Below are 23677 nucleotides of genomic sequence, written 5' to 3'. Positions count from 1 at the left end.
GGGCAGGGGAGCAGTGTGGGGTGGGGGGGAGGGCAGTTGTGGGGTGATGGGGATGGCAGAGCTGCAAGCTTGGGCTGTTCTGACATCCCAGCCACATCCACGGGCAGCACATTGGATAAAACACATTGCCACTGAGGTCGCCTAACGGCAGATTGGTTTTTGATTTGAACTTTTTACCTTCACCTCTTTTCCTCCGTGCTGAATCAGCTCTGCTCAGCACCTGAAGTTCCTGCCCTGCGTGGGAGATGGATGGGGCTCCTCCAGGCAGTGCAAGGGGGGCAGGGGCACGAGCTGGGATGTGCCCACAGCATCACCTCCTCGCCCCCCACGGAGGCAATCAGGGAGGGCAGCAATTCGAGGGATGCTCCGGGATGCACCACCAGGCCCCACGTGGAGGTAAAGCAGAGGCAGACGGGCAGCGTGCTTCTAGTCAACACCCTTTTATTAAAAACAATTACAAAAAGTGACAGGTTACAACATTTATACACAACCCAACGCCTCCGTGCGGCCACAAACCTCTGCTTTACAGCATCGCCCCCCCCCCCAAGGGCTGTGGGCTCAAGGGCTGCTCGGCACCGGGAGCCTCTCGCTATGGGGCAGCAATGACAACACGTGGCTCCAACTCACCCACACCAGTTGTGCCCATCTCCTTCCCGACGAACGGGGAAGGACCCACAGCCCTCACTCTGGGCTCTGATTGCACTGCAGAGATGCTGTGCGGCCCCCAGCAGGGCACAACCCCAACGCGACGGGGGAAAGCTGCTGCAGGAGGGTGCTGCTGCCACCAGGAGTGAAAACAAACGGGATAAACCACAGAAAGGCAAAGCAGGAGAGAAAGCTTCCCTCCCTGGTGAAGCTCTGAACTGTGTCTCCCTGGGTCTGGGTGGCCAGCGCTGCTCCCTGCAGGGATGGGAGAAGGCTGGGAGGAAAACACCCACCGTGGCTGCAGGCTGCAATGCTGCCAGGGCAGGGTGGTGTTGTGCCCTGTGAGCATCAGGGAGCAGCAGGAGCTGCACAGCTCCAGTGGGGGGAAAAGAGGCTGGGACTCCCCCACTGCCAGCCAGCAGATGGAACGCAGAGCGAGCAGCCAGGGGAATCCACTGCTGTGCACAACACTGCTTTCGTCCCGGGGCGCCTGACACAACAAGAAGGGAGGCTTCTGCTTTTCTGAAAGCTCCCAACATGTAAACCAGTTAGAAAAAAAAAAATAAAAGAAAAAAAAAAATAGGAGCATTTTCCATCTATTGCTTTTGCTCTGGTGCGCATCGGGTCCCTGCCATCAGGGATGGAGCAGGGGGGAGTTCTGCACATGTGCATGGATCATTCGGGACCCTTCTGCACCCAAGTCCTCCCCAAAACCTTGCTCCCAAACAGCCCAAAGCGAAGCCTGGCTGAGGGGAAGGACGGCCCATCCCGACCTGCAGCAGCGCCTGCATTCACTGCTGCCCTCCTCAGCGCAGCTCCTGCCCTGCAGCCCCCTCACATCCCTTCGTGGCCCATCCCAACCCATCGCAGCCCCGTCTCTCTGAGGTCCAGGCAACGCCTGACACCCAGCCCGGCCTGCAGTGCCAGGCTGCCAGCACTCAGCAGCTGCCCAGCTCTCAGCAGGGAGCTCCCTGGGCCCACCTGGCTGCAGCCCTGGCTGTGCAGCACAGCGGGTCGGCCCTGGATCACACAGGACGGCTCCATCTGCTCTCGCCACTCCCTGCTCACACATCAGCTACAGAATCCACTTTACAGCCTCCTGCCCAGCTCTACTCCACTTCCCACCCCTCTCCCAACACCGCAGGAAGAGAACCTGCTTTGGACTAGAAAAGCAATTTAAGTTACGTTTGGGAAAAAAATAACAGTAACAATCTACCTTGAACGGAACCAGAAAGATCCTTCTGCACGTATCCAACCTACCTCTACGAGCTTCTCCGAGGAACCACGGAGTTCCCTCTAGCTGTGCTGCTCAGAACCACCTTGCCATGCCTACGGGGCAACTGCTGGAGCACAGAGTACCCCTCAGGCAGAGAAAAGAGGGTCCGAGAGCCGCTATGTGGACACAGGGACCTGCAGGCAGCCAGCTGGTGCCCTCAGCTGCACCACCAGCAGCCCATGAGATACCTGCGAGTGCACGGGGAGCCTGGGGTAGCATGCTGCTGCGTACGGGTGGACAGTGTTACTCTGAGCATTTATTGCACTGCTTCAAAGAGGTGGAGGAGGAACAGGAGGGAGAGAAAGCGCAGGTCATCGTTTCACTTTTGAGTCTTCTTTGATCTTCCAGATCATCAGCTCCATGCAAGCCCTGGCGTCCTCGCTGGAGTCGTGTCCTTCCACTGGGGACAGAGACAAGGAGAGCAGTTACAGCCTGTGCTGCACAGGGCAGCCTGGTCCCTGTTTCCCCACACCACCTCCCCACTGCCCTCCACACAGCAGTGCAAGCCCAGCTGTGATCACACTGAACCACAGCCATGGATTTGGAAGAGCTTCCAATGAACAACACGCGAGTGCAGGACTTGTGCCTGGTTCAAAGCAGGGCTGAAGCACTGCTTGTCTGTAGGCCGTAGGGCTCCTGCCCAGCACTGCAGCTACACTGCGCTCAAGGAGGACAGAAAGATCAATGTCAGTTTGCAGGGAGAGCAGGGAGGACGTGACACGGCCCTGAGAGCCGCCTCTGGCCTCGTCACACCACTCCTCTGCCTCCCACGTAGTGCACAGAGGGAAGCAGCAAGGGCTCAAAATGAAACTCTGGCACAGGTGGGCCCGTTCACAGCTGCCGTGCAGACAAAACGGTGGGGGACAGGGCCTGGGGAGAGCAGGGCAGGAGGCAGGCGTGAGGAACAGCAGCCAGGTGGGGCGGGACACGGGGCCGTGCTCTCAGCCCCCCCTCGCTCTCACCGTTGTCCTGGATGATGCGCTTGAGGTAGTCGGCCATCAGCGTCCGGAGAGCCCGTTTGTAAGGCAGGCCCAGGCGGTGGGGAAAGACGATCGCAGTGTCCACCACTGTGCCATGAATAAGCTGCAGGGAGGGAGCAGGAAAGAACCTTGTTTATTTTCCTTCTCCCCCCAGGGACGGGCACTCCTTAGGATTAACCACATGAACGCAATCTTCCGGTCAACCTTTCAGCTCCACGCAGCTCTGGTGCGGAGCTCCGGCCCAACCAGTCCTGCAGGAGGCTCTGAATGAAGCAAACCCCTCACTGCCTATCAACTCCCAAAGCCGTGCCAGCCAGCACACGCACGCCCTCACAGCCCTGCCTGCCTGCACACCGAGCAGCAGACGCACAGCGCCGCTTCGGATCGCACAGCTCAAATCCAGCACAGGTTTATCCTCGGTGCCACAGCCTGGAGAAGCCAGCAGAGCCCTGAGGTGCGAGAGGGAAATCTGCACACCTGACCCGAGCTCTGCCATCCTCAACGCGTGGCTCAGACAACCTCATCCTTTCCCTCGACTCTTCCCAGCGCCAGCTAACACAGCGCGACAGTTCCTGACCCCCTCAGGAACAGTTCCATCGCCCAGCTCTGCCAGTGCCTGCAAACAGCTGCAGCTTAACAGAAACAACCTGCAGCTTAACAGAAACAACCTGCTACGGCTCTTCGGAGTGTAAAACTGCCAACATTATGGATAATCTCCCTCAGACTGCAGTCAAGTTTGGCACCCACCCAGGCGCGCAACGATAATTACTTATGTAGATCAGGAAGACCGAGGAAGCAGGATAATACAGCTTGAAATAAAAATTGAAATGCTATCACCATTTGGAGCTTGCCACGGCCATTAGTGAGATGTCGACTTTACTGCCACAGCCTTCAGCCATTACGACTCGACGTGGCACTGCCTGTCACACTGCTGCATCGCTCACAGCTTCGTCCTCTTGGCAGAGCCCTCCGTGCTGGGGGAAAGCCACGCTTCTGTAAGGCCAACGCAGTCACCTCGTGCTGACAGAACTGTAAATAATTTCTTTTTACGACGGCGATGAACCCTCTGAGAGGCCGGGGTAAAGGGTGCCACTGAGAGGTAAAGCACTTTGCATCCATTAAAACCTCCTGCTTCCGAACCAGCGCTGTGGGCTGGCGGTCACAGCTTGGCCACCGAAGCTGTGTGATAAAGGATGGCTGGATGAAGGCCCACGAGCACCGACTGCACGTTGGTTCCTGCTGCTGCATGATTTCCTCAGTGACCCCAGCCAAGCCCCCCAGGATCTGTGCTCTGAACGCAGCCCTCCCTCCAGGACAGCAGAGATGTGTGGACTAGACTGATGCAGGCCAGGCAGGAAACAAGAGAGCTGAAAGGTCAAAGCAGCTTGATCAAAGAACACCACAAATCCCAGCAAACAAGGCAGAGAACTTCATGGGCGTTTTAAAATCAAGTGCAAAGGCAATAAAGAGACCTGAACTGCTTCCACAACAGTTGCTGTGGACACCCAGAGGGCACAGCAGACCCCTGAGCCTGCCCAGATCCCAGCTGAGCACAACGTCAGGCAAAGGGTGCTGACACCAACAGAGGAGTCTTGGCTAAACAGATGTGGCTGAATGACAGAAGATTGAAGCTCGGTCCTTCCAGCCAGCCCTGCTCTGTTCACCTCTCCAACGGATGTCTGTCCTCCTGGGGACAGTCACTGGAGCTGTGCTGAGGTTACAAGTGACACACACCACAAATCCTCCACTCCTCCATCTTCCCACCAGCTCACAGACAAGACAGACCCCCGAGTCCTCCAGTTTGGAGATAATCATCTCCTAGCAGCAGTCACAGCAGTCACTAAGGTGGGGAAGAACCAGAGGGAGATTCAAATGCAAAACATGCAGGTTACCTTTAGTGCAAATAAATCGCTCTCCAAGCTGTGCCCTATCAATATGGTGTCTGCACTGAACATGTTGAGCAGGACGGCTTGGACATCCCGCAGGGTGATGCTAGTGTTCTCCAGGTCCTCCTCTGTCACACCTGAGAACCTGCAGTGCAAAAACAGAGAGGAGGGCTTCCCTCACTGAAGGACCCGAATGGTTCCAGCCATCAGGAAGTGGAGGTCATGGGATTTTCAGCCAAGTGCTCAGAGGAATTCCCCCCAGGTTACTGGTGCTGACCCCCAGAAAGCTGTCCTCACCTGGTGTTGTAGTCCACCACCTTGGTGTCTGGTTTGACAAAGGTGTCATACACCACTTTCAGGTCAGAGTTGATCACCGTTACTCTCGTCAGCTCCAGTCCCTGCTTAGTGTAGCACTGCAAGCAAGAAAGCAGACATGAAAATAAACGTGTGCCGACCTCAGCACGGGGCTCACAGTGCTGCTGAAGTGCTGCAGCTCCCAAAACACAGCTGCTTCAGCACACCGAGGCCAGCCAGCAGCCCATGCTCGATGTAAACCAACTGGCTACCACTTCTCAAGGGTACACGTGGTCCTCAAAGGAAGCAGACACTGCCAAAACTACTAAGAGCTAATTTCAACGTAAATTTAACATAAACCTCTATGATTTAGAGTCCACAGAAAGGAGAGAAGGTGGCAGAGGAAAAGAGCTTTCCTTCTAACACAGCTTTCATCCAAAAGCCTCATTTTGTGCCTGTGCTGCTGATTGGGGACCCACCATCTCACAGTCTAACGCGAAGATCCCGGGGTAACCATCAGTCGTAGGCAACTTCTCAAAAGTCTTCACAAAGCCATCAAGGCTCTCTTTCCGCCCATCGTGGACATGTTGCTTGAAGGAAAAACAAAGGAGAAGCGTGTTGAAGGAAGGAAGGGGCAAGAAACCAAAAACTCATTTTCAGAAGAGCCATCTGCTTAAAGAAAGCTATTTTTTACAAGTGATTTCTGAAGGTTAATGAGGATTAAGGGCTGTCTAGCAGTGGGTCTGAGAAGTTCCCCCTAAAAGCAGCGTGACCAGGTGCAAACCTGGTTCCTAAGTGAGATCAGAGCTAGAGGCACCCAAAAACAGCTCACATAGCAGCACTGCATCACGCGCCTAAGCACGAGGAGATGGCAGCAGCTTTCAGTTCAGGGCAGCACGGCTGGGGAAGGCTCACACCGTGTTACTGCAGGGATCTGCTCTAACTGCTGGCTCCTGGCTCAGCTCGTGGCTGAGGCATGCCCAGCTGCAGGATTCTCCCATCAAACATCCCTGTCCAAGCCTTAGTGGCAGCCACATCACAGCCCACAGATGGCAGGAGAAACCAGGATAACAAAATGGCACAAGACATCAATGCGTGCCTACAAATAAAAGCCACTGTATTCCAAAAGCAGGCAGCTCGCAGAGAACAGAGCTACTGCCAAGCAGTGCCCAGTGCAACCAACAAGGAGCGTTTCCAACCACTTCTAAGCATCCCTGCTAGAGCTCTCAGGTCAGTATGCTTCAGCTTGGGAAAGATCCCTGTGCTACCAGGAAAACTCAGGCAGCGGTTTCACCAATGGCCTGAGCCTCTGCAGGGCTGAGCTGCTGCCTCAAGAGCTGCTCCTGCTCTGCGCACAGCCACAGGTCACACATCACACTCAGCCTGTCCTGCTGCTGCTGACAGCCTGCTGGTGTCCTGCCCCACCACAAGGAAGCAGGAACACTCAGCAGAGCGCAGGGCAGAGGCCGTTGCTGCCCTTTTGCCCACTTAGGTGGTTTCAGGTCAGGTGGAATTGCTGCACCACACCCCGCAGCGCCGTGCCCTCTGCTTCACTCCCCAGCAGCCTGATTGTTCTGCAGGTTTTGTTTATGCCCAGATCTCAACGCCGTGGTGCGTAATCACAGCGTGTGCTCAGCCTCCCCCTTCCTGCTTCTCGCTCATCTCACCCTGCAAGGAAGCAAACCACACTTGGCAATGCCTGAGGATGAAGGCTGCAGAGGACAAACTGGGGCAGCAGAGCTGAAACTTGCTGGCAGAGAGGTAACCAGAAGTGGGGATGTGCCTCATTTTTGCACTGGTTATTACTGTGGGCACCCCCAGAGTCCAGAGAACTGCATCACTGGAAGCCAAGGAGGCAGCTGGACCACACTGAGCTGATCTCTGCCTGCACCCAAAGCCAGCAATGCTCAGAGGCTGCAGGAGCAAGAAGCCACACTCAGCAATTCTGCATCTGTGCCCATGAATCTGATTGTTTCGATGAACAAATGAGTAGAGCACACCACCAGGCCAACAAATAGTAACCATTTACTTCCCCTCCAGCTTCACCTCTTCCCTCTCTCTGCACTGTAACCAAGCAGTGAAAGAAAAAAATCACAAAATCAGGTGTTTTTCTACAACAGTTGATGTTCTACAACTGCCCAGTTCTTCACCACTGAGAAGAAGGGAGAAAAGTTGTTTCTGTTCTTCAGACCTGAGAAGGAAACAGACTTGGTGCAACAAAGAGCAGCAGGCAGCAGCTCCCAGCTCAGCTGCTCCGTGCACAGCTCCCTCCTGCCACCTCCTGCCACACTCCCTAACTGCAGCACGACCCAACCAAGCAGGGATTCTCAAACACAACGCTCTTCTATGGCCAGCTGTGTGCATCCAGGAACTCAGAGCAGGTTCTCACTGTAATCAATTGCTTTTTCAATGCCCCTCCTCCAAAGCTGAATGATGCTGTGCTCCCTGGGAGGAGCAACATCCCAAAATCTCATTGCATATTCCCATCCTGAGCAGGCTGGGGACTCGGACTTTCAGTTTCCTGAAGGATTCAATTTGGATGAGAAAGCCAAGAAAGGCAGAATGCAGCAGGCTGTGGCAGCACAACAACGAGGAGGCAGATGTGAGAGGATGGCTGCACCCCGGAGCACTGGTGGCATGCTTCATTGAGTCAGAGGCTATTAGAGAGATTGCATGTTTCTTAAAAGGCCATGAGGTTTTATGGGCTACAACAGCCATGTAAAAACATGCAGAGAAGTCATGTTTTATAGCCTCATCAATTTCTCCCGACTTCCCTGCTGGGTATTTGTGAATGCTGATTAAAAAGAGATCCTAATTCCAAATGAAAAAGGAAAAGAAGTGGCAGCGTGTGTGATCCCCTCCATGCTTCAGGCTGGGCAGGGCAGGCGTTTAGAGCCCGTGTGCTGACTGTTCTTTCTATTCTGATAAGCCTGGAATTTCACCCTACAGCTCCCTTCCCAGCCCCAGCTCCTGGCACAGCAATGAGGGCACACAGCTCTCCACAACCTGCAGGCCACTTTGCTGGCCCTGCACCGCCCAGGGACTTCCAAACCACAGCACAGCAAAATGCAAAGGTGCCAGGCTGGTGTCTAATGAAAGGCAATGTGCAGAGGTGTCCCAGACACCACTCAGCTCCATCAAAGGGCCAAAACTCCGGTCCTGAGCAGGTTTTCCACTCTGCTTTCTAAGGCTGTGATCTTTTCCCCACCTTCCTGAAGGGAAGCAGTGCCTGGGTTACCACAGACTGCTTGGGAAAGTTCCTCCCCTCGACACAACAAAGGACGTGTGGCATATGGAAAACTGGGAGAGGATTTGGTCTGCAGCAGGTGGTTACAGGGCACAGGGATGGGGGGAAAAAACAAAATATAGGGAAAAAGGTTTTGGCACTCTGAAACTGAGTGAGTCTTGAGTGAGTCCTTAAAAGGAATTTCCTTATTTCTCACTTTTTCCTTGTTTCCCTGAAGAAGGCTGGATCCAAGCTTTTGCTGGGAGATTCAAAACATGTTTACATTTCGCTTGGAAAAGTGCTAAAAAAAATCACATTTGTAAAATGGAAACCACCTCAGCTGCACACAGCTGCGATCCTCCCTCCTGCCAAACATTTAATTTTCCTACCTTTGTGAAGCAAAAGACATTTAAGAAGTGCTTGCTGCCCCTCCACACCCCCAAGGGAATCCACCACCACCGTATGCAGAGGACAAATGTCACTGAGAACCAAAAGGTGTTGCTCAACAACTCACCTTAGCAACCTGGCAGCCTGCTGAACCCACAGCTCCTGAGCAGCAGCTGTAATGAGTTTCCCATCCACCCGGCACTGAAAGAGCAAGAGCTAAGAGTCAAAGAGAAAAGTTCCCTCAACAAGACCTAAACTTTAGCTCCCAAGTGCAGAGGTGTCCCGGATGAGCACAGAAACAATAATTTATCAAGCAGAAGGGGAAAATTAAGTATGGATTCATGGTCAGCAACATAAGGGGCTTAAGATCCACTGACCATGGATGCTTTGGCAGAAAACTACAGAGCTCACTCAAACTAGGCTAGCATCTTGCTGCAAAGGAGTTGATCCCAGACCAGTGAGCCCCATCAGGCAATGAGGCCTTGAGCTCTCAGGTCTCCTAGCAGACTTATTTCTCAAAAGACACAGGCAGTTTGTTGTTCCCTTAATCTTTTTCTTTTTTGTTAAAGCTGAAATAACCACCTCTGTTCCAGCCCCGCTGTCACATCTCAGGGACTCTTCCACTGCTCCTCAGCAGCTCTTTGCAAGCCTGTGCCACCCAGTGACAAAACCAGGAACTGCCACGACCTGCGAGTGAGGAGCTCCAGAGCCACAAAACGCTCCACAGCAACTCCAGCCCCAGACATGTGGGGCTGTAGAGCACATCCAGCACGCAGCTGAGCCCTCCCTGACTGATGTACCTCTCTGCTTGCGCAGCCTCCCCCAGTGATGGACGCACTCCTCCTTGCGGATGCAGCTTCCAGAGGCTGAGACCATGTACTCAGTGCCACAGCGACAGCAAATCCTGCAGGAGGCTTCAAGGGAAGAGAGAACTCAGTCAGGTTGCTGCAAATCCTGTACCTGCTCAACGTGGCCAAAGCACCAGTGGATCCATCCCGCTCCTCAAAGCCCCACAGCTCACTGGAAGAGGTAAATACTGCTGATTAAAAGGATGCCAAAGATGGATTCTCAAACTCCCACGAAGGCACAGCGATTCCTCTAAAATGCAGCCCAGCACAATTCACCCCAAACCACTTCTCAGAGCCAAAAGTAAAACTGCCTGTTGGCTTTGACATGTAACATTTGCTCCAACAGTTCACACTTGCTGTGTTGCTTCTCCATCCCCAGCAAACCACGCTGTGCTCCAACACAGTTATTTCAAGAACCAGGATAAATAAGTCTGGACACTGGAGCTCGTGAGGCCTGGTTTCCAGGGGGCTGTGACACTGCCAAGTGATGTTCAGTGGATACAGCTCCTCTGCTAGGATTCCCTACAACACACAGCACAGTGCAGCCCTCCAAGTGGGGACTTCTCCCTCCTGCCACCTGCACTCTCAGTAGTGCCCACAGTTCAAAGAAGGGAAATGCAAAACAGCCCAGACAAGGAGGTGTCTGTTGTGCACCTGCTTTCCCAGCAATTCCCCGAGTTGCAGCACATTGCTGCTTTGCACAACACCTGTCTGGTCCATTCCCACCTGCTGACCGTGGTCACAGCATTAACAGACTGGTTAGAAAGAAGAAAAAACTCAAAAATCCTAAAATATCTGTAGGAAATCAGAGAAGCAGAACCAGCAACACGACCTCAGCCTGCCAGCTGCTGTACACAGTCGTAGCTGAAGAGAAGGGCTCGCACAAATGCGGTACTTAACAGTGTTAATGTAAGAGAGCTTTCATAAAGGTTGCTTCAGCAACCACAGGACAAATGTAGACACAAGGTGTTAACATGGATGAGCACTTAACACACTTCAGCAGTGTCTCTCCAAAGAGATGCTCAGAGGAGCCTGACAAGGCACCTCACAATGCACCCGATGTATGTATTTTATCCCTCCTGCATCATGGTCTGCCCCACTCAGCTTTTGAGAAGCATCAGTCCTGCTGCAGGATATCAGAAAATTCAGACAGAGGATCCCACCCTGCCCAGGGGAAGCCTGGCAAATGCTTTGTCTGGTTGCCAAAAGGGCTCTTGGAAACCACTTTGCCCAGCACTGCCCAACAACCACACCAAAACCGTGCAGCCAAAGCAGCACAGCACGACCCACACTGGTGCTGCTCTGTGGCACCATCACAGCAAGCTGTGTGCAGAGACCCAAAAAAACCACTGCCAGGAAGAGGAGAGCATCACCAGGTGCTGACCAGGAGCTTCTCCTCCCCACCACCATAACAGGGCTGGAGTCTGTCTAAGTGAAAAATCCTAAAAATCCCCAGCTGAACAGCTGCACAACACGTGGCAACACGAGCAAAGGCAGCTCCATGCTGAGAGCAGAACATCTCTACACAAAGAGACGTGCTGCACGTAGGACAGGCGCCTCCCTGCACCTGAGACACAGGCAGCAGAGAGTGCAGAATGAAGCAGCCCAGCTTACAGTCAGTGCTCTTCTTCTCTTCTGCTGTGAAGAGGACGGCACGGCCTGGCTTCTCTGGGTGAGGCATGGGGTAACCATTTTCCTTCAGCTGCTCCTCAGTCATGAGATACTCCTTCAGTCGACGGTACAGGGCAGCTCCTGCAGGCATCAAACACAACCATGAAGCCAGACCACAGAAGCAGGTGCTGTTTTCTCTTCAGCTTTTCTGCCTCACCAACACACCTGGTAGGAACTCCCCCGATTCACACTTCACTTTCAACTGCCCTTGTTCAGTATTGACAGTGGCACAAGCTGACTGCCACCTCTCCCAACAACCAGCACTAGGTTGGGCTATCTGGAAAGCAGGACTGAAATCCCTCCCAAGGGCCCCATCTTCAGGCACAAGGGAACAAGGGAAGCCTCATGCCTGTAATGTTCACCGTGCTTTAACTGATCGTTTGTAACACAGCCCACAGAATACTCCTCAAAGGCTGCCCACAGCTAGCTAAAAAACTCCTTATCAGAAGCTTTTTCCTGCTGTTGATTTCTGACTGCTTCACTCCACAGAGCAGCTGTAACTTCTCTGCTCGATAGCTCTTCTTTCAGTGCTGTTAAACCCCTCCAATATTGCTGTGCACCCTTTGATGTCACTTAGATGAGCTATAGGGCCCTTTCAAGCTTTCCTCACGTCAATTCCTTCTGCTCCGTGGCACCCCTGTCTCTTCTCTGATCTCCTCAGCAATTTGCCCATATCTCTTGGCAGCCTGAATACCCATAAACAATTTGACCCAAAGTGAACAACGCTTGTGGCACAATCCTTTGGCTACTACGTGACCTTACTGTGACATTCCTAAATGTGAAAACGAGCCCTGCAGAGCAAATGGAGATATCAGTGCGTTTGCCTTTCATCTGAGGGGCACAAGACAAAGTAATCCTTCAGGGGAGGAAAGTTAAAGTAAAATCGAGATAGAAAAAAAGCCACGGGTCAGTAATACCCAAAACACAAGAGGCAGTTCTGAACAGCTACCAACACTACATCAAAGCCACACGGCCAACATCAGCAAACCCACAGCCCAGAGCAGGGAAGCAAGAAAGGTGCTAACCAGCACCTCATACCTCACAACTCAGCCCCCCCAGGTAAATCAAAGCTCTTCATGCATCAGCAAGGTCCTGCTCTTCCCACTCAGCGTGCTGTACCTCCAGCTAGAATTTCCAGCTGACAGCTTTGCAGGAGCAGGATCTTACCTGTTAAATCCTCTGCTTTCAAGCTCCCTGATCGGTTTAGGGTGAAGCTGGTCTTAGCAGCAAGCTTCCCTCCCAGCACAGCTTCGTGGGACACCACCTTCTTGTTACTTGTTTCTGCAGTGACAAGAGGGAAGAAGCAGAACAGGACAGAGATGAAATACTCAGATGCAACTCTGGAAGAGCGAGTGATTTCAGCCCTCGAGTTTTGGGCCCAGCACACAGGCAAACAGAGGACTGCATTTATCCCCTCGCATTCCCTGCTCCAGAAATCAGTCTGTGTGCAGTGGTGCAGTGTTCCTAGCTTACTCCAGCACGACAGGGAGATTTCTGCTTGCACTCTCAGCCCGCTGCAACTTTTTAAGGGCAGAGGAGGACATTTTTTACAGCTCCCCAGGAGACTCTGGGAGCTCTACCTGCTGACTGCACGCACCAAGCTGCCATCCTGAGTGAGAGCACAGAGAGGGGCTGAGCACCGACACAACTCGACCCATCTGCAGTGAGCAGCTTTGTTGGGTGCCCACAGGCCAGACTCCCACACCGCATCTTTCACCTTCCTTCAGAAAGGCCTTCGGAGCTGTGGAGTGTGCTCAGCACATCAGATAATGGCAGATAGGTGCTTTTTAGTAATCATTAACTGGCAGCCCTCTCCTAAAGGCCAGCCTCCCAAGTCCAGCCGCTCTGACTAATGGCTAAGAAGGTAATGAAGACAGAGGGGAGAAAAGGGAAGAGACTGGGGAAAAAAAAAATCCACAAGAACAGCACAAATTGATTGTTTAATGTACCCTCTCGAGAGCCAATAATGAAATGTCTTAACCCTCTTCGTTTCTCTCTTGAAGCTTAATGTGTGTAACAGATTTCTGCGGTGATGGACGAGTCTATCACTTTGAAGGTATCATGTGAAAGTTACTCCATTAGCAGGGCTTTTCATTTTAAAGAACTTGTGCTAAAAAAAAAATAAAATAATCCATGTGGCATTATCTCCATTTAGGCTCAGACAGCCAACAAAGCATTGCAGGACTCGCCTCTTGAAGGCCCATTAAAGCTTGCCAGACTATAAAAAGCTAACTGGAGTTGTTTGCCTTTCAGCATAATGCTTCTGAGAAATGGGTCTGCCTTTTCAACAAGTTTCTCTCCGTGGCTTCTAATCCAAGCAGGGCTCCTTATTAAACCACAAACGTGGTACGTACTGTTTGTACTGGAGGGGGAATTGGGCACGAGGCTCCTGAGCTTCTTCAAGGTGTTCACTGCCACGTTCAGGTAGATGTTGCGACTGGTGCTGCGTTCATAAGCCACCTTCTCTTCTGCCAGAGCCTGCAAACAGTGCAATTCGTTACCATGCGCTCTGTTCCCACTGCTGCTTTGGGAAAATGGGGGAAAGCAAAGAAATATTTGCATCTCAAAATGCAGAATCCAAGTACCAGACTCCAAAACATAACTGTGTCACAGCACTGACATACACTGGATCTTGGACTGCCAAGAAAAAACGTATTGTAAATGATGCTCCAGAAGCATTTTTGTATAAAGCCCTCCCTTAGGTTAACAGGGCACTGAGGAACTGCTTGGGAAAGGCTGCTTTCCTCACTTCAAGGGCAGCACAAGGGAAAGACAAAGCTCTGAACTGGACAAAAAAAAAAGAGAAGTTTGGACAGCAGCCATTCCTTGAGTGCGATAGGAATGTTTTCCCTAAGGAGCTGCAAAGGCAAAACGTTACCAAAAATATAAATGTCCTCATCTGTTTTGGTTACAGAACACACCACAGTGCCCTGTGCTGGCCCAACTAATAGCAAAGCCAAAGCTTTCCAGCGAAATACATGAGATTCTCAATTCTGCTTTTGGAAATCTTACTGTAATATTCCCTGCTGGCAGAAGGCTCCTCACATTCTGCACTGTTCACAGGCAGGAAGCTCTGCCAGTTACATCCATCCTGCTTCCACTGAATGCTCAGACTGCAGGATGTTTGTATCACAGCAAAGGGTTTCTTTTTGTCCAGCTCAGCCTCAATGCACCCTTAAGCCCCTCTTCTGGGCATAATGAAAACGCTGTGTGCTCTCCTAATGAGGATGGGTTTTCCTATTGGAAACCCCCAGTGGAATTCTATTTTCTGTTGCCCTGTTTGGAATTATTTGACATTCACCTTCTCTATAGAGACCCACGGGTAGGAGAATACCCTGGTTTTGCTGCCATTTCAGGTCTCAGCCGAAGCACAGGGCTCCATACAGAACTACAGACATCACTCACATGAAGCAAGCACCAGTACAGACCTTATCAAAGGCTTCCTGGGAGGAGGAGCAGAACTTCAGGCACTCATCAATGAAGAGATTGAGATATCTTTGACGAATGTTTGTTGGGACTTTAGCACCAAATTCTGTGGGAATAACAGGCCTCTGTAAGCTGGCGCTCTAGAGATGAGACAGAGAGAGAGAAAGAGGCTATTTGGGGTTTAACAAACACGTCACCTCGAGACTCCCATCTTCTGTTGCATTATTCACTTCCTTTCTGAAAATCTGTCCAGAGCTAAAAGTAACACAAATCACTTCTGGTTCTAAAAACACTGCTTGAAGCTTCTGTGTCCTTTCAGTATTTGAACTGCTTCAAGAAGGTTTCGTTACACAACTCCTCCAGCTGCACAGCAGCATTAGTCACAGCACTGCATTTGCATAGACAAGCATCCCACACCACGAAAACGATGATACTGACATTAAGGGAGTTGAGATCAGCACAGCACCAAGCGCTGCAATTCGAGCTGAAGGCACGACACCAGGTAAGGTTTGTTCTTTCTTGTAAGTGCTGAAGCTGGAAGGAGGGAGGGAGGCTCGCTTCTGGCAGCCAGCTAAGCCACCCTGCTTCCCAGGGGTTCCTGTGACCTCCCTGCATTGCTTTGGTTTCCTTTCTAATGCTGCTCGTGCTCCTGTAAGGATTCCCCCCCCGAAATTGAGCAATATGTTCTTTGTGCATAAGAACTGCTTGTTGCACTGAGCTACAACCTACTGCTGCCCATTCATCTCCCAAATCACACAGGCTGCCTCCTTCTTTGGAGAAGAAACTGCACACCTCCAGAGCACCCAATTGCTTTGATCCTCCTCTATCCTACCCAAGATTCATCCATTACCAAACCCATCTGCAGCAAACACAGACCCAAGGAGGACGAGGGACCTGAGTGGGAAGGGAGCATCTTTTCCTCATGAGACTTCCACTCTGATCCACCTCTTCCTATTCCTGGATCTTGTTCAAACCTGTTGCAGGGGGGTTGGTCCTTTTCATTACACGTGTATGTTTTCTCAGCCTCTCACACAACCTCTCTAACAATGGCAAGCATTTTATGCTCTCAGCTTTTATTTAGCTTCGGGTTACACTTTGCTATCAAAAGTACACAAAGGCTGGGCAGGTATCAAAAAAAGAGGGAGAAAAAAAAAAAGCTTTTCCCCCAGATATAAACTGCAGCACGAAGTTCAAATCATCACATTTTAACCAGACAGGTTGCTGCGGGACGTTACTCATAAATGCCTTCCTCAGTCTGGCCCACAAAGGCTGGAAGGTCACCAATTCATTCACACAGGAGAGACCTCAAGTCCCTGACACAAGCAGCTACAGACCCAGCCAGACAGCCCAACAAAAGACTCAAACTGAAAATGAGAGATCAATATTCAAAGAGAGCAGCATAGCACTTAAGTATTTCTAGCCTTCCTTGCTCCTCAAGTGTTTAATTTTTTATACAACGCCTATCGAGGAAAACCACAGCAAGAAAGAAACCCATTTAATCATCCTAATCAAAACAGCACTTCTCTGAGAGCTAAGTTTGGAACAGCAACAGTTCACCACAGCACCCTCAATGAGGGATGACCTGAAACGGAGCTGCAAAACAAGGCACTGCATCTCTTTTACCTGCAAGGACGGAACGTGGGCTATCCTCTTCTGCACGGTGGTGCTGGTGGTCTTGGAAGCCATCCCAGCTAAGGTGCAAGCCTTCAGAGGAGGGGTGGGAGCTTCGGAGTCATTGGCAGGTGTGACACTCTTGCCAGCAGCAGCCTTCTTGCCACCCACCAGGCCTGCAAGAAACAGACAACACGCTTCAGGAGAAAAGCTACCGCGGGGCTTCGAGCTGTCAGAATGGCCTTGCTGTGCTACAAACTGCATTTTTTCCAAACAGAAGCCTCCCAAGGGATAAAAATTAAGTAATTTTACCACCTTCCAGGCAAGGATGAAGGAGCCTTCTGCTAGGAACCATGCCTTGTTTTTGGTTTTGTTTTTCTTGCTGTTGTTGCTTTGAGGTAATTGAGTCAGTCGAGTTTAGAGAGTTAACCCTGCCAGCCACAATGCACCACCTGCTCATCAGGTCAGCTCTGAGCCCTTCCAACCACAGTGGGACACATACTGATGAGCACAAATTAGCACTTCCCTCCTGCTCAGCCACCTCCTCAAAGAGGAAGAAGAGCAAACAGTCTCCAAAGAACAAACAGGAAAGATCTGTACATTTAGCCTGCCGCTTTTTGGAAACCGATGGCACTTCTCAGGGGAAAGACCTTCCATCAGTGCCTACAAGCAAAGATTCCAATCGTGGCCCTCCTGATAGTTTCCCATTTTCAGCCTGAGAGAAATTTCAGCACAGTGAGCATCCTTCCAACAGCACAGAGGACAAGATAGCGATGACGACAAGTAACGCTGCCGGCTTACTTTGCTTGACTGCTGCAGTAAGGGCTACATTTGGCACGTGAGCAATCCTCCTCTTTTCTCCTGGCAGAGACAGGGAGGCCTTTTGCACAGCCACGGCCAGCTGTGCTGCCTGCTGCTGGGCCAGCTGGATCCTCTGGTAGCACACCTCCTGTGCTGTGGGCGGGCGGTACGGCCGGACTACGGGTCTGTTCGGGACCTCTGCCTGCACAGACAAAAAGGTTTCTAGAGCCAGCAATCCCCACCCTCCGGTTCTCATCCACCCAAAAGAGGTTTTTCCTCTTCCCTGACCCATCCACCTCAGCACATCCTGGTTTTGGAGGGAAGATCCCAACCGTATTCCAGAATGCACAGCTCAGTCACCCACCACGAAGCGCAGCGCCCACGACTCGCCCTCTGGGGAGACCTCTCAGCCCTCTGGGGTTTCCCTGAGCTGGAATTCAAATGCTTGTTTAATGGCCAGGGTGCCTGCTCTCCATCACCAGTGCTGAGCCCGTTTCTGGGCTCCATCAACACCCAGCTCCACATCTTGCATTAGAAAACAAATCTGGCCCCACACCCCCAGCCACCACTGCGTGCTTCAGCTTCTAATAAAATGGAAACTATTCCCCCTTCCCCTTTGCTGCACGATTGCCTCAGCTCACTCCTTCCCTCCTTTGCTGTCTTTCCCATCCCAAATTACCAGCACCATCTTCCCCAGCAGCTCCCCACCTCCCAGCAGCTTTGTTTCAGCACTCTGGTTCCTTACAAACGAGTTACAAGTCACACGTACACATAAGTATTTATGGGATCAGAGAATTACACAAAGCAGCTCTGAGCTCTGCCCTGCTGCTCGGGGAAGTGTTGCACTGCTCCGGCCGTTACTGACACAACCAGGTTACATATGCATCATCTTTATGTCCAAATGTAGGTTGTGGGAAAGGTGCCAAAAATGACGCTGGCATGGAGAAGTTCTCTCGGAGCAGAAGAACAAGAGAAGCAGTACAAACTTTGCCACATTACTTCATAACCACGGAAATGTGAGAAATCAGCTCCAACAGCCCCTGTGTGTAACACAGCTTCGGAGACCTGCAGCTGGGGTGAGCTGGCACCTCCTGCATTCCTGCCCTCTGAGCCGACAGCGGCTTCTGGAAACCAAACCGAGCGCAGCCAACCATTAAAGGATAATTACAGCCCTCCCGGCAGGACAGGCCACTCATTTGCTGCCTCACCTCCAATTCCTTTGGCCCACCATTCCCCCTCAGAAACTCAGCTGAGAACTCAGCTCCCTCCCCTTCGGCCTGCTCAGTGTTTGAGTTATAAATCACGAGCGAGGCTGAGCAAATATTCCACCTGGAGGGACGTGGCAAAGCACGAGTAACCGTGCAGGCAAAAGCAGCAGTTCAGGTCTAACAGCACCTCCTGAACACACCTGGCAGCAGCACGGAGCTGCCAGCCCCAGGCAGGCACGTCCAGGGCTGAGAGCACCAGGCTGGCTCTGTTTGCCCACGCGATGGCTGTGCTGGGGCTCAGGGCTTTGGAAAGCATTTTGGGATCAGCTGTCACATTAAGAAAATGTATTTTGGGATTTGTACCCGTCTAAAAGGCACCTATTTGCAATAAATATTTGAGTTAATGAATTTCCAACCCATTTGTTTCGGTCTCTTATCTCTTCACTTTGGAAGAAAGGGGCCTTATCAAAACACATGAACTGGCTGAAGATATGTAGTTAAATAAACAGCATTGTATTGACCTCGGGGCTTCAAATTATTAAAAGCAAAGAAACCTTTCCTAAGCAGAGCAGAAAGGAAGAACAATTAATTTGGGCTTCCCAGCTCAAATCAGCGCTTCAGCCGCCACTCTTATCCTGCTACAGAACATAAAACTGACTAATCTGCACTCAGCACCTGGAGGGAAACGCATTAAACCCTCAGAGAAAACAGAATTAAAATCCCAGTGAGAAAGAAATAAAAAGATCAGCGTGTCTTCCTTGCTTTTTCTTTTTTAATTCTCCTCCGTATTTCAAGTATTCCCACAATCACACAAGAACGATATCAAACAAGGTACTGGCAGTACCTGCGTTGAATCGGGGCATATATAAATGTAGCAAAGGTTTTTAACATCTTACAAGATTCCTCCAGCTGTCTTTTAGTTCTCCTTACCGTGTGGAAGTACCAGTGGGCACAGCCTGACCTTGTTCTTAATGTAGTGACTGACAGAAGCTGTCCTGCAGCAGCAGGGAACACCAGGCAGCCCCCCCAGCAACAAGGTGCCGAATCCACTCACTCCTCCACAGCTTACCCTTGGTTCTAGCATTGTTTCTTGGTGTGTGGCTGCTTTTTGTAACAGATGCCTGACCACATTTTTAGGAAATCAGAAAGGGGAAGGAAAAAAGAGTGATATCAAAGCATTCCAGTGAACAGTTCATATGCTGCTGCCTGAACAGGGGACCACACTGCGCCCCGATGTCCCAGGACAGAAAAGAGTCACTTTAGATGCCTCCTGAGAGCTGCACTTACATTTCCTTGTTTGACAAGATGAGAGATCCTTCGTTTTTGGCCGGGAAATAAGGTGGTTAAATTCTCTTCTGTCTTTTCTTTATTTACTTCTTCCTTCGATGGCTGTAAGACAAAAAGAACAAGCTTCCAAGACTGAGCAGGCAAGGACCCCTCCCCAGAAGATCAGACAAACCTCCTTTGGGGTGAACACAGGGCCCTCGCAGGTGGAAACAACACCTGTGAGCTGTTAAATGAGACCCACTCTGACCCCCAGAGCCACCAGCAAAGCCACGACTGCTCCCACTGGGGTGACCAGGGCTGCACAGCACACAGCTTCAGCACCGTTCTGCCCAGCCCCTACCTGACACAGAGATGGGAATGCCTTCACCTCCAGCCACCCACTTCTCACGGCATGCTGAAAACTCAGGATGTTTGGTTGTTTGGTTGGGTTTCTTGCTAAGAGCTGACTCATTTTCTGCTGGTATGACACATTTCCAGAGCAGGTCCTGAACGCGTGCCCAGCACCAAACCGCATGGCTGCCATGGCACACACAGGGAAACGGCCCTGCATCTACTGCCCTACCCACAGAAGGGCTGCAGGGACCAAATCCTGGGGGATGTTTCTGAACGGCAAGAAACCCAGAGCTCCTGCACGAGGAGCTGAAACGAACAGCTCAGACCTGCTCCTGTGTTCAACTTAGCTGATCCTTTACACAGCTTTATTCCTATGACTCAGGCTGGACCAGGCTCTGAGCACCCGATGGAGCTGTGGGTGCCCAGGCTCACTGCAGGCGAGTTGGACAGGATGGCCTTTAGAAATCCCTTCCATCTCAGATGATTCTAAGATTTTCTAGCTGATCTGCACTCAGCACTGCCTGCAGCCCCCAGCAGTGCTGTGAGCAGAGCCAGGACTGACAGACTGGAGGCAGAGCTGGGATGAGCTCCACTCCAGCAGAGCTGTGCCCATCTCGGGGTGCCCTGCAGGAGCACTTCACATCACAGCACTCTGAAGGAACTCGCTCAGCCCATTCATGCAGTTGGTTGCACCCCTAGTAAACTCTCAGTTCTCCTTCCAAGTGGAAAAGCACCACGCTGCTCGCATCAACCTTCCCTCCAAGCAGAGCTGAGCTCAGGCCACAGGGGCTCCAGCTACAGAGTTATCCCCTAAAACAAACCTAAACCCCCAGTGAGCAACGCCATCCTGCTGAACAGCTGCAGGGAAGCAGGTCGCTGCCAAGCAGCTCTCTCTCAAAGCACCTCCACACTGTGGTGCTTTCCAGAACAGGGCAGAATTACACTTTAATCTGAGGAATATGAGGTAACGGGTGTGCAAAGGCCAGGTGCAGTGGGACACAGGGGCAGCTGAGCACTGCCACTGCACACCTGCGATAGCAACAGAGCTCCTGGGTTGGTGCTTTCTGAATTTGGCCCATTTTGAGTCTTATTTGGAAAGCTCTGAAAGGAGCTTAAACTGGGCAACAGGGCCAAAAATAAAGCTGCCTTCCCTAGCTGAGAATTACACCGAAGAGAGAACAGCTGATCCTAAACAAGCAAAATCAAGCCATGCTTAATAGATTACACACAGACCTGCCTTACACCAGGGCTGGAAAGGCCCTCAGCTGTCAGCAAGGCAGAGCTCTATCAGCATGGATCACTGCTGTTATTGCAACAGAGAGTTTGGCAGAAAGCTTTAAAACTCCCAGCTTTTCTGCTCACAAGATGAGCTCTCCTCCAACAGCTACACTCAGGTGCAAGCTCGTCACAACAGCTGCAACAGGGATAAGATTCATCCAACAGCCTCCTTCCACAGTGCTCTTCAGCAACTTGAAATACTCAGCCCCACTAAACCAAACCGGTGTCATTTCACACTTAGGTTTGAGAGAACCAACTGAGACAGGCGTTACCTGCTTCCCCAGCCTCCCCTTGTCTTCCGTTTTCACATCAGTGGATTCATTGAAAATCCTGAGACACTCCTCCATGGGGTCTGTCTCGAAGTCCAAGTCCTTCTCCAGGCTGGAATAATCAATGTCATCAGATGTTGAGGAAGATGACGATGACTTGGACAACTTAGAACGCTTTGCTTTCTTTGCCTTTCCATTTTCACTCTGAGAATCCGAACCGCTGCTGTCACCATCCGAGTCTGAGCTCACGTCAGGTAACGTGGACGGCACAGGTTTGCCCCTGTCATCCTCATCCCCACTCTCATCTCCAAACAGGTCAACGTGACTCAGGCTCTGCTGTTTTTGCCCCTTCTTTGGATCTCCTTTTCCTGCAACGCTGACCTTTTCCTTCTTTTGCTCCACCGCTGAGCTCTTGGTCCCTTTGTCTTTGTTTTTACTGCTCGAGGTTTCCTTACCATTCTTCACATCAGCTGTCTTCAGCTTAGACTCTTTCTTGCTGCCACCCAGCTTCTCTGTGCTGGAGCCCTTGGTGACATCCTCACCCTTGCTTTTCCCTGAACTACTGCTGGAACCCTTGGATTTCTCTTTCTTCAGCTCATCCACTCTCTCTGACTTGTATTTATCAGCTTTCTTTAAATTCCCATCGGTTTTCACTTTAACACTTTTGTCTTTGCAGTTTTTCTCTTCATTCTTTGTTTTCAGTTTTTCTTCTTTCTTGCCTACTTTGTCTTTCTCTGCATTTTTACTTTTCTCTTTCTTACCAACCTCACCGAGGCCAGGCGTTTTACTCACATCCGATTTCTTCCTCTTGGTTTTATCTTTTGAATCTTTGTTTTTATTTTCAGTCTCCTGGTCATTCTTACCAGAATACAATTTTGCTGCTTTGGCATTCTTCTCCAATAGATTTTTCGGAGGGATTTTCTGTGAACCAGGCAGGTCCTCCACGCCGTATTTTGCTGCAGTTTCTTTGCTACCCTGAGAAGTGAAGTCACCCGACGCAGCGCTCCGCTCTTTGCTGGACAATCCATCATCTGATTCACTTTCTGAACCAGCTTTTGATGGAGAGCTGACAGAGGTGGATTTGTATTCTGCATCAGCCTCATCTTCAGAGGAGGAGAACCTGGCACACACTTCGTACTCGTCAGGTGCTTCACAGAGCTTCTTTCGTGAAGGAGAATAGCAATCCTCATAACTAGGGACCCTTCCCCTTTTAGACCCCTTCAGCTCCTTCGTTGCAGCTTTGTTCAAAAGCCTGGCTGAGTAATTTGAAAGCGGGTCGTACTCCAAGTCGGTCGAAGGCTTGGAGTCATCGATGACGTATTTATTGTTAGTGACAGTGCTGCTGTATTTTTTAGACTGTGCTACAGCCTTGGGAACGTATTCCAGCGAGTTACCTTTAGATCGCAGCGAATCCAAGGTGTATTTACTCGACTGGCCAGCAGCAGCAAAAGGAGTGGGGTTGTAGTCGGAGTTATTACTGAAGTTGTAGCTACCTGGATTATATTCTAAGGAGGTAAACAAATCACTTTGTGTCACGGCAGCTGACACAGGTGTTTCTGAAATAAGCGAGGCATCAGAGGCCCTGAGCTCCTTTGTGGTTTCCAGCAGCTCCTCATACTTTTTCTGCTCTCTCTCAACTTCATTTTTGACCGCCTCGATGGCTTTGTTGACCAGTTCAAGCTCCAGAATGCCAGGTGTCATGTCTGTAAGATCAGCCAGGGCCCCATCCTCTGCCTCCAGCGAGGGCTTTGGCAGCTCAGGGTTGTAGGGATCATAGCCCCGCTCTGCAAAGGAAAAACATCATTTACTGTCAGTAGGTTAGGTAACATTTTCTTTAGATTTATCCCTACAGAATGCACACACTGTACCAAAAGCCACTGGTGACATTCTCTGGGCAGTGGTGGCTAGACTAGAGCTTCCAAAGTATTCCTGGGCATTAAGGACTACAGAACTGTTAACAAAGTGCTTTTCTTACTCCTGGAATAGCTCTGTAAGTGAAATATTCTTTGGGGCATTGAAGGATAATCACTGCATTAGGACTAAGAGGAGCTGGGCACGCACAGAATTATCTGCTTAATTCAATGAAGTGCACGAGAAAGGACAGAGGATTCCAGCACGAGAACCAGGGATTAGGCTCTCATTTATTGATGCCAATGCCCAAAGCCCATTGAAAGCTCAGTATTTCCCACAGCAGCAGGAGGAAAACGAATCTTAGGTTGAACCCACAAAGCGCTGCAGGTCGAAAGGTGAC

General features: G+C 51.0%; 1 protein-coding gene across 1 annotated transcript in view; it reads right to left on the bottom strand.

Annotated features, from left to right (window-relative positions):
- Positions 1-2232: 2232 nt before the first annotated feature.
- The window catches only part of REXO1 (RNA exonuclease 1 homolog), a gene marked incomplete at both ends in the record, with an annotated part of 31438 nt that continues 9993 nt past the window's right edge, over positions 2233-23677 (bottom strand). The window contains 15 exons of the mRNA XM_079546877.1: positions 2233-2321; positions 2884-3004; positions 4794-4932; positions 5085-5200; positions 5561-5671; positions 8822-8895; positions 9495-9608; positions 11157-11294; positions 12381-12494; positions 13568-13691; positions 14642-14779; positions 16263-16426; positions 17052-17253; positions 19547-19648; positions 21430-23210. Coding sequence (XP_079403003.1) covers positions 2233-2321; positions 2884-3004; positions 4794-4932; positions 5085-5200; positions 5561-5671; positions 8822-8895; positions 9495-9608; positions 11157-11294; positions 12381-12494; positions 13568-13691; positions 14642-14779; positions 16263-16426; positions 17052-17253; positions 19547-19648; positions 21430-23210 — 3527 coding nt within the window. The remainder of the gene's footprint in view (positions 2322-2883; positions 3005-4793; positions 4933-5084; positions 5201-5560; positions 5672-8821; positions 8896-9494; positions 9609-11156; positions 11295-12380; positions 12495-13567; positions 13692-14641; positions 14780-16262; positions 16427-17051; positions 17254-19546; positions 19649-21429; positions 23211-23677) is intronic.

Source organism: Tetrao urogallus, assembly GCF_951394365.1.
Source record: "Tetrao urogallus genome assembly, chromosome: 25".
NCBI lineage: Eukaryota > Metazoa > Chordata > Aves > Galliformes > Phasianidae > Tetrao > Tetrao urogallus.
The sequence above is the reverse complement of the archived record's forward strand: the minus strand, read 5'-3'. Positions and strand labels throughout refer to the sequence as shown.